This window comes from Carassius carassius, chromosome 24 (genome assembly GCF_963082965.1).
Source record: "Carassius carassius chromosome 24, fCarCar2.1, whole genome shotgun sequence".
In the NCBI taxonomy this organism is placed as follows: Eukaryota; Metazoa; Chordata; class Actinopteri; order Cypriniformes; family Cyprinidae; genus Carassius; species Carassius carassius.
This window is the reverse complement of record NC_081778.1, coordinates 30962648-30976467: the sequence shown is the minus strand read 5'-3', so window position 1 is coordinate 30976467 and position 13820 is coordinate 30962648. Positions and strand designations below refer to the sequence as shown.

Genomic DNA, 13820 nt, shown 5'->3' with positions numbered 1-13820 from the left:
TGTATCCTCTTCTCAACACTTGTATGAGAAAAACATACCTGCAGGCCATAAACTATGTAAGCCAAGCCACCAAATCCTGCATGGAGCCATATGTTATGACAGGCTTAGAGTTATATTACCGTGAGACAATGAAAAGTGCAGTTCAAGTCTGTCTCATGGATCAGAGCAGTCCAGCAAAGACAATAAGTGACCTTCAAACCATGAACATTATTGGCTTAAACTAGTTATACATTTCTTGTTTTAGTGCGGAATATGAATAGAGCATTCTTTCAGGTTCAATATTAAAATGTTTATGCAATTATACAATTTAGTGATGCTCGGTTCGTTCTTTTAAGTGAACTGTATGAACCAATGCATTAAATCAGACTAAATCTAGTTTGCTTAAGGCATGTTGAAATGGTTTTTTTCCAGTCGTTTTGGTGTCGTTTGTCGACTGTTCACTAGGAACAAGCAGGGAAACACGTCATATTATCTTAAATTAAAAAACAACAACAACGTGTTTCTCCAACATAACTTTATTATATCATAAAATCATAAAACATCAAAGCAGGAAAATCCATAATTCAATGAGAGCAAAGAGAGAGACTCAAGACAGCATTGAGATGTAAACACTTACATTAGACTTCAGAGACAAAACCATGTGTTAGGATTGGACAGCACACCGCATGAACTACACCAGACTCATATTCTTCAACCTTTTCAAATAAAATGAGTAAATTAAACATTCCGCACATTTATCAATTGCATTTCTAAACATACAATACATAAAAAGCATTGTACATGATATACACTATATAAAATAGCAAAATCGTTCATCTGATTCATCCTACGTTTTTCTTGGTGGGAATGTTCCCCTGGAGTTTTCAAATCACATTTAATCTCAGTGTTTACTTTGCTAATTATTATTGCACTTAATCTTCAATTACTTGTAAGTAATTCAATGGAAATAATAAATGTATTCCCATCATTATGACAAATAATATACAATAAACTTATCATCTGTATGATATTTCATCTCGGATATTAATACTTCATTCTTAATTCCCTGATTTTTTTCCGTATTTATTTTTTAAAGTCAACTGTGTAATTCCTGCTGATCCACATTCATTTGATAATTTAGTATTTTATCATTAAAGTTTCTAGGTGGTATACTTTCATTGTAAGGAAACTATTTTTCAAGACGAAAAGAAAATAGTTGGTATTTTTAAATAAACTTCACTTTATATTATATCTAAATTTATATTATAGTTACCGTATTAACATATTCATGGCCTATAACTTTTTTTTTCTCAAGATGTATTAAAACTTTTATCTAATTCATTGATATTTTTTAGTGCATATACGAAATGTGCAATTTCTTCTGCACCAAATGGAATTGCACAGATAATGATTCAGTAATGAACAGACGTTTCTCATCACCAGCAGCTCCCACATGAATGCCAAGCAGTCCAGGCCCACAAAGGCCACAGTGTGGGTCACGCTCAATGCTTTTAAATGGGTTTGGTGAAATGCGATCGCTGTACATCTGAGTGATAAGGCTGATGAGAAGCACTGTGGCCCCTGTGGTCTGAACTGAGATCACCTGCTCTCTCTGTTGGCTAGTTACTCTTGGCCATGCTTTTGGTCTTCAGCTCAGCTAGTTTGCTGGTGACAAAGTTCCACTTGAAGGCCGGTTTGTCGTCACTCCCTTCTCCCAGTGTGGCATACTTGGAGAAGCTATTTCCCGTGCCGCTGTCGCCCGCCTCGGCCTGGTTGTCACCGTCTTCTGCTCTCGCCCCGATTTCATTGCCCACCTCCTGACCGCCGTCGCCTCCTGCCTCCGCTTGCCTCATTGCAGCTTCTTGGTGCCACTTAGTCGCAAAGCTATCCCAGAATCCAGTGCTGCGCTTGTTGGGTTGTGGAGGCTCTTCGGGCTTCACTGCCAGTGGACTGGAAAAATTATAAAGGCTACTTGCAATGAAATGTATTCTGATTAAATAAATATTTTTGCAAGAAACATATTTAGCACTATTCCAAAAAAAAAAAAAAAAAAAAATGTAAGGAAATGTATAATACCTCAAAAGGTTTCTATTTAAAATAAATGCTGTTCTTTTGACATTTTTATTCATCAAAGAATCCCACAAAAGTTTCCACAAAAATATGAAGCAGCACGACTGTTTCCAGCATTGATAATAATCAGAAATGTTTCTTGAGCAGCATATCAGAATTATTTCTGAACATCATGTGACACTGAAGACTGGAGTAAAGATGCTGAAAATTCAGCTTCGATCAGAGGAATAAATTATATTTTATAATATATTCATGTAGAAAACAGGCATTTTAAATTATAATAATTTTTCACAATATTTACCATATCATTAAAGATTCTTACAGACCCCAAACATTTAAAAAATAATTTAAATCTAAAATATTTAAGTAAGTTATAGGAATGCCTGATCATTTTCTTCTTTAACAGTATGAAATGCAACTTTGATTTTTTCCTTTCTGCTGCAAGGAGTCATAATATAAAACAATCAGTGACTCAAACATTTGCTCAACATGCTTTCCTGGTAGAAATATAAACGAATGCATCATAACACTCACTGATCAGCTGCCGGCTGGTTGTCTGCCTCCAGAAGCTGGTGTTCATCCTCCTTGGTGAACAGAGTTGAAACACTTTTCCAACCTTTAGCTCCGGCTCCCTGCATCTGAGAAATAAACACAATGATTCAGACCAAAAACATCAGATTAATATAGCTGACATGAAATTTCAAGAGCCATTTCAACAGTATATCATATATATATATATATTAACTACCCATGTACAGTGTCTGACTCTGAAGTACACTTTTACACTTTGCAGTTTTTTTCTCCTTTCCAAAGCTAACAGAAACTACATTTTATTTAATAAACTAATGATTATAATATTTATTTTCCAGGCTTACTCTCTTGGCCAGCTGTGTCATTGCACTGGGTCCTTCATCAGACTGGACAGGCGTCATATCTTCAGCCACATCAGGGACCTTCACAGACAAACATTCATCAAAGACTGAAAAAGGTGACATCTTAATAATAAATCTAAACGTCTAGATTTTACTCAAGTCAAAAAAAACAAAAAAACATTTACCACCACTAAATCTTCCTAAATACATACATTTTTTGGCATACAAAAAAAGTTAAATCAGATAAAAATAGCTATTTAAGGTTACAAATGGAAGTTCTAAAATCTACAGAGAAGACTAGCTTACATTCGTCCATGAATGTGATAAAAACTAAATAATATTTTGTCTCCCTCGTGTGGTTTTCAGCAAAACTACACCAAAATTGCCTTATTGTCCCAATAAGTTAATATTGTAGACTACAATACTGAGGTGCAGATAATTGCCACTATTTGCCATAGGTAAAATTTTAGCATAGTGTAAATAGAATCTATAGTGTAAATACCATATCACAAAAAAAGTTTGAAAAAATATTTGCACAGTGTAAATAGCATCTATTGCTAAGAAAATATGCTAAATAAAGAAAACACGTCAAAATGACACAGTGACAGAAGTGCAAAGTGTTTAATAACACAATGTTCGGCGAAAATAACTTAATCTCCACAAAGCATTTTGAAAGTTGTGGAAATTACATGATTTTGGACTTTTACAGCGAATGCCATTGTGAAGACTGTACTTTACACAACACTGTTTTCCTAAAAACGGAAAAGCTTTAATGCGTTTTGTACATTATTTTACACGACACTAGTGTTTCAGGAGCCTGAAGAGACAAACATTTGCAAAATGCTGAACTCTTACACATTTGGTTTATTTGTGGTGTGGAAGTGGGTTTGTTTTGACGATTGTCCCCCACAGCCTAGTTTTCATCCACATTAAATTCAATATTGTGTGGCGTCTAACTTGAAGACCTCTTTAAAACCAGCAAACTAGATCAGCTTGACCAGCAGACCACTTTCAGCTGGTTTAAATGAATAGATATTCATGTAAATATGATCAACTCAATCTAATTTTAAAGGGTAAAAAAATACTGTAATGATTTTCGAGTGAGTCCAGTCATGCATGCAGTGTTTATCTTAACTAAGCTTCAGTAATCTGTTGGCATTGCTGTGTTGTAGCAGGCTGTGGAAACTGTGCAAGTTCACTGGTAAGCGAGAGGTCACACAGACAGCCGAGAACTGTGGGGAATCTGCCAACAAACCCAACACACACCCTATCCGTCTCGAATCAGTCGCTGGAATGCCATCCTATTCCTATCACCCCTGTAGATCCAGTTACAGGCCTTTGAAAGTGGGTCAAGGTTTCCCTTGATCAGATACTTGACAGAACATTTCAAATATGTTAACACATCCTGAACCTCAGAAATGCATTTATTAGGTTTTTAAAAACACATGCTTTAGCCAATCAACATACTTCAACAGGAACACAAGAAAGTGTCCTTTATTTAGAAAGATTAACTTTAAAACGTTTAAATAAGCATCTGCTGTTTAACCTATTTTTTTTTCAACTGATATGTCACTCAATGCAATCATTTCTGGGGTAAAGTTGGGATAAACTCTTAAATACTGATTGCATGCATGCCTTATACTAGAAATAGATTGATATACTGGCCAGACTGACTAAATTGTATTATGCTTATTAAATAAAATTGTATTATGTATGTACTGCCATTTATGCACCACTGATATCGGGATTGTGATTCATCATTGAAAAACTCATATTGGTCTAGTATTTGCAAATGCAAATAATGTTAACTTTGTAAAAATGTTTTAAAATAGCAGATTTATGCCGATTAAAAATAACAAATCGATGCAAATAGTTAATAATTTTTTTTTTTTTTAGATATCTTACAGATTTCCTTTATGTATGCCTGACAAATATGCATCAAATTAATTTTGTTAGTTTATGTTAAAACCATGTAATCCAAATGGATGGAAATGTTATATGCAATTCAAATACATAAGAATTCAATTTTTAAGGCTTAATTTTTCTTGAGTGCATGTTCACCCATAGCTTTAGTGGATATACCTCTTCCACCGTGTCTTCCTCCATGTCCGGGTTGAGAGTCTTCATGACCTTACTCTTATAGACTTTCCACATAGGATTCATGACGGACGCCTTTAAAAGATCCTCAGATTTGTGCAAAACTTCATAAAACAGTCCACCATCAACAAACTCCCAGCCTTAGTTTAGCTCTCAGTCTTTAACAATATCCCTGTTCCATCAGGAAGAGGCAGTCAGTTTTCAGTGTAAGATGAAAACAAGCTTCCCCTCATTGTCTTTATGCCAACACTCTGTAAGCAAAGAAAAACTCGGGCTGCTGGTCGAGTCCTTGAATTCAGTGTGAAGTAGATGAAAGAGGCAGTTTCAGCAGTGAAACACACACACACACACACACACACACACACACTGTGACACGGCTCAGAAGTACAGCATCGGTTACCTGGAAACAGGTGTGGGTTTCCTCCTGAATATTTCAAGCAGCTCCGCTAATAGTTGAGCTTCAATGTTGGCAGTTTTAAGAAGAGCACGCGTGTAATATTAACCCCATGCACTCAACATATATAGATGCCATGTCTCAATGACCAATAAGGTCAGATCTTTATCAAATGTGCTGTTTGGGATATTACTATTCAAAGTGCTCAATAATTGTTCTTTGAACACAATTTCAAACCCTTAAAGGTTACATGCACAGGTCTTATTTTACCCTAAAATTAAAAGAAGGTATAATATAAAAGACTATAGCTTAAACACAAACATAACCACATCTGTTTGCATTGTGACATTATTATTTTTATGAAAATAAAGCACGTTCTCCCAAAATTCTCAGCAGTTCTCAACCGCTTTAATTTATTTACTCAGATTCCTACAAACTAACCATTTTGTTGAGCCATACACAGCAGCAACACCAACAAAAGATAAGGTGAGATTTTATTTTATATATTATTTATTTATTTATTTTGCCCCTTTTAAAACTTGATAAGATTATTTACTATGCTGTGGTAAATACAAGATTCTTTTTAGTTGCCTTATTTCATTTTTAATTACATTTTTCCTTATTGCTGTGATTTACATTGTGACATTATTTTAATTATATATTTTTACTAAATTCCCATTACTGTAATGCAGACACACATTTTGCTTATGAATATTTTATATTTTTTTGCAATCACATATTAAATTAATACATACATTATTTGAAATATAATAATTGAAATTAAGCTATATATATATATATATATATATATATATATATATATATATATATGAATTAGCAAAAAAATTATATTAATATTTCAAGTTGAAGTACTTCATTATAATATGTATTAAAGTACTGAATTAAAAAAAACTAAAACTGAAATAAAGCTAAATAGAAATATTTGTGATTAATGAAAATCATGCACATAACAAAATTACAAACAAAAATGAAAATGTAGAAATAAAGTATAATTCAAAATATTATATAAACGATACTAGAACAAACACCTAATTCTCAATGGTAAAACTTTCAACATTTTTCTATTACTATAATACAATTATATAATATATTAATATATATATATAATTAATATAATTAATATATATAACAATGGTTAACAATTTTTATTTATTTATTTATTTTTGTCTTAACATTTCTAGGATGAAGATATTAAATATTGAATGAATAATTGGCTATAGATCAGAAGACAAACAACTGATAAAATCTAAAAATATAACAGTAAAACCAACAATCTAGACGAGCAGTGTTTAAAGCTGACTCTCCACTGCTGCATGTTTTCACTGACCTGTGCTTTCATAATTACTATAGAGGCCTGTGAATGGCAGCCATAGAATCCAGCTCATCGAATGATGATGGTTGTTGTGTCATTTCACCTGACACATTAGTTTCCTGTAGCTTGTTTCTTCTTGTTAACCTGATCTGAAGTTGCCAGCGAAATATATGGGAACAGACATGATTAAAAATGTATGCTTTTTAGGGTGTCATTTACCTCTGGAAGATCTGTGGCGATTGCTGATAACTTTATACTGGAGGGTGATTTAGAGCTTTTCAGTTTTCTGGTTTTAGACGTATAGGCTTTATATTTATTGACATATAATAGCCAAGATAGGCCTATATTTGAACCTGGATCTCGAGTCTCATGGCTTTTCACTTTTCTTTAAATGCGAGCCAGATTCTTTAAGGTTGAGTCGTAACTTTAAGGCAGCATGAGTTAGAAACACTGTTTTTGGAGAGATGCTCATGATGTGCTGCATTGAGTTTCACTGGTTTCCATTATTCAGAGGACTCTGGCACAGCTATTCATGCTTGGGAACCAAATCCTAGTCCTGTCGCAACTAGATCAACCAATCAGAACAACTGCACAGAAACGACTACAGGCTATGGAGAACATCCAATAATCAAATAATTTGCATGCAAACCATCATTTGCATGTTGTTTCAAACCGGTTTGACTACTTCAAATGAATATTTAATCCAAAAATGAACGTTTGCTGAAAAGTTTTTCACCCTCATGCCATCCGAGATGTAGATGAGTTTGTTTCTTCGTCAGATTTGGAAATGTAGCAGTAGCATTGCATCACTTGCTCTGCAGTGAATGGGTGCCGTCAGAATGAGAGTCTGATAAAAACATCACTCCAGTCCATCAGTTACCATTGTTTCATCTTAAATATGAGTCGATAATCCATAATAATGCTTCATCCAGTGAAAAAGTCACCTGGTCTGAATCAGGAGAGAAATCTGCACAAATCAAGCACCATTTACAAGACAAAACAGCTCTAAACAAACATGTGGATGGATTTTGATGGGACAGACAACAGGAGATAGACTTTTATCACTGGAGAAAGTGCTATGGATTTTGGCCAGAAGCAACATTTTGAAGTTAAAACAACTTAATGCTGGATTTGTTTCAGCTTTTGTCTTCTCCAGATGTTAACTGATGGACTGGAGTGATGTGGATTACTTGTGGATTATTGTGATGTTTTTATCAGACTCTCTTTCTAACGGCACCCATTCACCGCAGAGTGATGCAATGTTGAATTTCTCCAAATCTGATGAAGAAACAAACTCATCTACATCTTGGATGGCCTGAGAGTGACCATATTTTAAGCGAATTCTCACTTTTGGGTGAACTATTCCTTTAAATGAATCATTCACCCAAACATGACAATTCTGTCATTATTCAATTTATGTATGGGTAATGTGTGGGCTGTTTGCAGTATTGTACAGCAGTGAACAATCCTTTAACATACAATGAACTCATTTTGCAAATTTCCCAACTTGGGGGTGTGGAAACTAATGCAATTGCTCTACAATTTACAGGTGGGGCCCTAGAAACCCATGAGATGGCATGAGTTTACAAAAACATCTCAATGACAGGATTGGGCATGGCTTATAAGCAGAAACAACATGTTTAAAGCTTCACATACATCAAAAGAATTACATTTGATAGTCCTGACATCATATTATGCCCGTTTATGTCATCCGCTAAAACTTATGAGTTTATCAAGGAGCTAAAGAAAGGGGCACGAATAAGGAACATCAACAATAGAGTATTTGACAAAACCTGAAACTTTATCAAAGAACATTTTGGAAAAAAGTCAAAATTTCAACTATTTGACTCCAAATCAAAGCTACTGGCATAAATCCTGTCAAGTGTGGTGATGACAGCATCATGTTTGCACAGCCAAATGTGAACTTATAACACCCACAATGACTCAACGCTGTTTATTTGGTTTCTTTTGATTTATTTAACCTTTATTTAAACAAGTAACTTCAGAATATGATTCTTATTTGCGATGACACCCTGTTTGAGAATGCCATGGGAAAAGCCTTTTTAACTTGAGATACTATTATTCACGAATAGAACACAAATAATAGTGCTTTGGTGAAAAAATAAAGCAATGTTACATGCGATTTATAATTTTTATATTTAAATATTGAAATATAATATAATATAAAATATAATATATTTCAATATTTAAATAAAAATTTATATTCTGTACTTTTTTTTGTATAATGAACAGCTGTCTGGCTGATCTTCATATTAGGGTATTTATATTTACATTACTGGGTAAAATAACAGCACTTAGTCTCATTTCATCTGACGTAAAAATATATTTTTTAATTAATAATAGTCAGATCACAAAAACCACCAGAACTATCATACATACAGTGCAAAAAATGCTTTTCAAGAATATATTTTGGGTCTTGTTTCAAGCCAATTAAATCTTAAATCAAGAAGGATTTTCTAGATTTTCTCTATTTTCTTTTTTTTCTTTCTTTTTTTTTTTTTTTAAAGAAGCCAAATTTAAGTGAGTTTTTGCTTTAAACAGAAAACATTTTTTTGTATTGGGAAAATCCTTCTTGATTTAAGATTTTTTTTATATTTTGGCTGGAAACAAGAACAAAAATCTAAGCTTTAAAAGCATTTTTTTTTTTTTTGTGCAGTGTACATGGAATTGTATCCCACAGTTGAACTGTGTTAATTTCATAACACATATCCACACCCACCTTAGTAAACTACACAAAGTAAGCCAACTAATAGTAGCAAGTTAAATATTCTTTAGAAAAACAATAATTTATAAATAGGCTACTTGCTGTGTAAGTGATGATGATTATGATTATAATCGTTTTGTTTTCTTTAACAGGGTTTTTAAATGCCACAGTGATGTATGAGTCCTACTTCCACCAAACCCACATCAGCTCATTATCGTACACAATTACGATTACAAATGAATTATACATTTCTGCCTTGCATTCAGGAGTGTTTCTCCAGCTATGAACTTTTATTTCCCAAGGCTGATTTTCATTCAAAATATTTTTTCGAAATTTACTTATACTTTTTTTTTTTTTTGTATGAAGGTGAAATTAATAAACTGTCCTGAAAACCTTTTACCCTGACTATTATTCTTTTTTCTTTCTCTAATTTTTCTCAAAAAATTGCCTTTATCTATTGTATTGTTTTATTGTTGTCCTAAACCTATAGATATGTGAGACCAGTTTACAGGTTTACATCTATAAACTAATCTTTTACAATAAAAACATGTGAAAACACATTTTTGATGAGTTATGATTTACAGGATTTATAAACATTTTTACAGTCATTTCCACCAGCATTTTTCCAATTATGTTTCTGTTTGCATATTGTCAGTGAAAAGCTTCACATGTGACCAAGGTAAATATTACTTGTATATAGAATATCTAACTGTGCATTATTTCTAATCAAGCTGTGATTTAAATGTCAGATTTTATATAAAATGTGAAAAAAATTAGCTTGTTTTATGTTATCTATGCAAAAAAAGAGCTAGTCAGAAAAAATGAACAAAGCATTGGCTGTGACAGTGAGCTTTAGGCAATATCTGAATGGAATGAGAGTACTGAAGGATAAAGCATAATACATCACTCAATTTGGTGGTTTTGTCAGTGTCAGGTGTGTATACATTTATCAATAACAGAAATATGAATTTAATTACAGGGTTTATAGATTCAGTCTTACAGGAGGGCTGGATTTGGATTAAAGCCTGTGTGGTTTTTAGGGTGAGGCACCATTTATAAGAAAGACACCCATTACATTCGATCCATTCACCTTAGACACAAGGAAAAACAGCTGATTATTCTAGTTAAAGCTTTTGTTGAACTCTGTTCATTAGAGGTACTTTTATGCAATATGTGATTTAAATAGAACAAGCAGATTTTATATATTTGTGTGCATTGATTAAGAAGATAATACTGTTATTCAAACTAATGTTATTTCTTGCACAGCTTGTGAAAATGGAGCCTTTGACTGCAGCAAACACCCAGTTCTCTCTAAACCTGTTCAAGAAGATCAGCGGAGGAAACGCATCAGGAAATGTGTTCTACTCTCCAATCAGCATCTCTTCAGCTCTGGCCATGGTGTCGCTCGGAGCAAAAGGAAACACAGCTGTGCAGATGTTTAAGGTGATCTCACACTTATGCATTTTTTATGGCCAGTTGTTTTTCCTTTAATGAACAAGACAGAAATTGAATTTAAAAAATGTATTATTGACATATTAAATTTTTTGTTCCAATTCTGCATTCATTCAAATGGAATTCAAATTCAAGAATTGGAATTTAAAGGAATTCTGAATTCCATTTGGAATGCTGCCACATTCCTGCTTTGAGATGTGACTAATGTGGGATGTTTCCTGGGATAATGATGCTTTGCGTTTGTACCGACATGACCATCGTAGTCTCATGTTTCAGGTTCACTTAAGGGGCAGTTTTGTTTTTGTTTCGGCTATGACTAAATGCACGATCTGTGTCGTTTCAATTTAATAAACAACAGATAATACTAACATGTGTGGAGTAAATCAAGATGGTGTTTGCTGCACTATTTTAACCTATTTAAGCAGTGCATTCACGATAGATGTTGAAGTTATCAGAACAGTGAGGATGCCTTTATTAATAACACTACAACTAATGCTGTGTAGGTTTTGGGCTTTAACAATCCTGCCAAGCCTGATGCTGCGACTCCTGTTACTCATCAACAAGCCCAGAAGCCACAGATGCCCTGCGGTGTCAAGGGTCAATATGAACAACAAATGACACAACAAACCCAGAATTTGGATATACCTGCCGAGCTTAAGGTTTAGTATGAGTATTTGCATGAAACACTATCCTCATGACTTGCAATGACAGCTGTATTTGCCGTAGTGGTGCATGTAGATTTTCATTAATCTAATTGAACTTTATATCATTGATGCAAATAGAAATCTCCTGCTCAGCAAACATCTGGACAAAAAACTGAGGACCAAATTCATTCCAGCTTTAACAAGCTCATGAGTGAACTGAAGAAACCAGGAGCGCCGTATGTGTTGAGTCTCGCCAACCGTCTCTACGGAGAACAATCCTACCAGTTTGTTGAGGTAAGACTCAAAGCAAATAATTCAAGGTTCTGGAAACACTAATTTCATTTGCACTCCAATCGATTTGCTTTGTTACAGAAATTCCTCAATGATGCAAAAAGATACTATGAAGCCGGACTGGAGGAGGTGGACTTCATGAAGAAATTTGATGCTGCACGTGTCAACATCAACAAATGGGTGGAGAAAAACACTCAAGGTAAAAACCAGCATTAAAATATTCTGAATTATAAAGTTATTCAACACTCTTACAAATAAAAGTTATTTCATATTTTTGGCAGCACTAGGTTCAGAAGAAATGGCCATGTTTGGCTCCATGGTCTCAAAGTGCTCACCAGTGCTCAAAGTGACTAATGTACCATTGTATTTCAGGAAAGATCAAGGACTTGCTCCCACAGGGATCCATCGATGACTTGACGAGACTGGTCTTGGTGAACGCCATCTACTTCAAGGGGAACTGGGAGAAGAAATTCCCAAAGGAAGCAACCAGAGATGGACAGTTTAAGATGAACAAGGTGAGACTTCATGCTCCTGTTCAAGTAATATATTTGAAATTAAATATGAGGAGTTTTGACTTGTTTCAACTGATGCTTGGCAGACTCGAACCAAACCAGTGAAGATGATGACTCAGAAGGCAGAGTTTCCTCTGGCCTTCATCCCAGAGCTGAACAGTCAGGTTCTGGAGCTGCCGTATGTCGGGAAGAATCTCAGTATGTTGATCATCCTTCCGAACGAGATTCAAGATGAAACCACTGGCCTTCAGAAGGTGAGATGGCACAGAATCTGCTCCCAAAAGGGAGTCTTCGCATTAAAGCCATAGAAGAACCATCTTGGCTTCCCTAAGGAACCTTTCAATGATTAGTTCTTCAAAGAACCATTCTTTCTTACTGTGAAGAATGTTTTGATAATCTAAAGAACCTTTTGTGGAATGGAAAGGTTCTTCACTGAACCATCAATGCCAATAAAGAACCTTTATTTTTAAGAGTGTATATGGATTGTTGTTTCATTATATGTTAATTCCAAATACATGTGTGGAGTTATTAATATTTACATTAATGTATGTCTTATGCAGCTTGAAAAGGCACTGACCTATGAGAAGCTCATGGAGTGGACCAAACCCAGCAAGATGCGTCGACAGGAAGTTCAAGTATCTCTGCCCAGATTCAAGATGGAGGAAACCTATGACATGAAGAGTCTTCTGATCAGCATGGGAATGGAGGATGTGTTTTCACCGCAGAAGGTGAATCTTTCAGGGATGTCACCAAACAATGACCTGGTGGTGTCGAAGGTGGTTCATAAAGCCTTCGTTGAAGTAAACGAGGAAGGAACCGAAGCGGCTGCAGCCACCGGCGTCGTCGTTGCCATACGTTCATCTGCATCAATGTTTATTGCAGACCATCCCTTCCTTTTCTTCATCCGACACAATCCCTCCAACAGCATTCTGTTCTACGGACGCTTCTGTTCTCCTTGAAGATAGTAATGATAGAGTGATGATTCTAGCTGCATGTGTTCCTCTCACAAATAAAGTCTATTAAATAATCGAGTGAAACTGTCTTTATGTGTTTACTTTGAAATCACTGACTCTTGAGTTCTGATACAAAAATAGGTATAGATAGATCACGTTTGATTTCAACTCACTTGCATAGTCATATAAAATACATAATAATTAGACTAGAACATAATATAATTAGTATTTCACAGTGGCACATACTTTCATAATCACATTATGATTAAGAACGACTAATTATGAGTAATGAGTATAAGTTATTAATCTTTAGTTCAGGTTTGTTTCTTCTGCTACACATACTTTTATTAGATTTTTCTTTAGGAAAAAACAAAGAGTAAGAGCAATCAGTTCAAGTTTGATGGTGTTCCACGTGGATAAACCTATCAATGAATAATAGAAACATTATTTATTGTTATTATTATTATTATTATTATTATTACAGGGGAATCTTAAAAC

The 13820-nt window shown here is 34.4% G+C and overlaps 2 protein-coding genes across 2 annotated transcripts; one reads left to right on the top strand and one right to left on the bottom strand.

Moving 5' to 3' along the window:
- Nucleotides 1-1065: 1065 nt before the first annotated feature.
- Nucleotides 1066-5119, bottom strand: LOC132103750 (uncharacterized protein C1orf232-like). The gene is made up of 4 exons (XM_059508844.1): nucleotides 5004-5119; nucleotides 2925-3002; nucleotides 2584-2687; nucleotides 1066-1929 (listed from the first exon to the last, which is right to left on the bottom strand). The coding sequence occupies exons 1-4, from the start codon at nucleotides 5082-5084 to the stop codon at nucleotides 1599-1601; spliced, it is 594 nt and encodes a 197-aa protein (XP_059364827.1). The 5' UTR covers nucleotides 5085-5119; the 3' UTR covers nucleotides 1066-1598.
- Nucleotides 5120-10736: 5617 nt separating this feature from the next.
- Nucleotides 10737-13366, top strand: LOC132103440 (leukocyte elastase inhibitor-like). Its single transcript, XM_059508552.1, has 7 exons — nucleotides 10737-10913; nucleotides 11426-11581; nucleotides 11705-11860; nucleotides 11939-12056; nucleotides 12230-12372; nucleotides 12456-12623; nucleotides 12930-13366. Exons 1-7 carry the CDS (start codon nucleotides 10746-10748, stop codon nucleotides 13326-13328), a joined length of 1308 nt encoding a protein of 435 aa, XP_059364535.1. The 5' UTR covers nucleotides 10737-10745; the 3' UTR covers nucleotides 13329-13366.
- The last annotated feature ends 454 nt before the right edge of the window (nucleotides 13367-13820 follow it).

Bases quoted from the DNA above. Each gene is read 5' to 3' on its own strand.
- LOC132103440 (XM_059508552.1), top strand. From the start codon at position 10,746: ATGGAGCCTTTGACTGCAGCAAACACCCAGTTCTCTCTAAACCTGTTC. The intron at 12,373-12,455 runs GTGAGACTTCAT...GATGCTTGGCAG, and splicing joins GACAGTTTAAGATGAACAAG to ACTCGAACCAAACCAGTGAA. The intron at 12,624-12,929 runs GTGAGATGGCAC...TGTCTTATGCAG, and splicing joins AAACCACTGGCCTTCAGAAG to CTTGAAAAGGCACTGACCTA.
- LOC132103750 (XM_059508844.1), bottom strand. From the start codon at position 5,084: ATGAATCCTATGTGGAAAGTCTATAAGAGTAAGGTCATGAAGACTCTC. The intron at 3,003-5,003 runs GTATATCCACTA...TTGTCTGTGAAG, and splicing joins AGGAAGACACGGTGGAAGAG to GTCCCTGATGTGGCTGAAGA. The intron at 2,688-2,924 runs GTAAGCCTGGAA...TTTATTTCTCAG, and splicing joins TGACACAGCTGGCCAAGAGA to ATGCAGGGAGCCGGAGCTAA.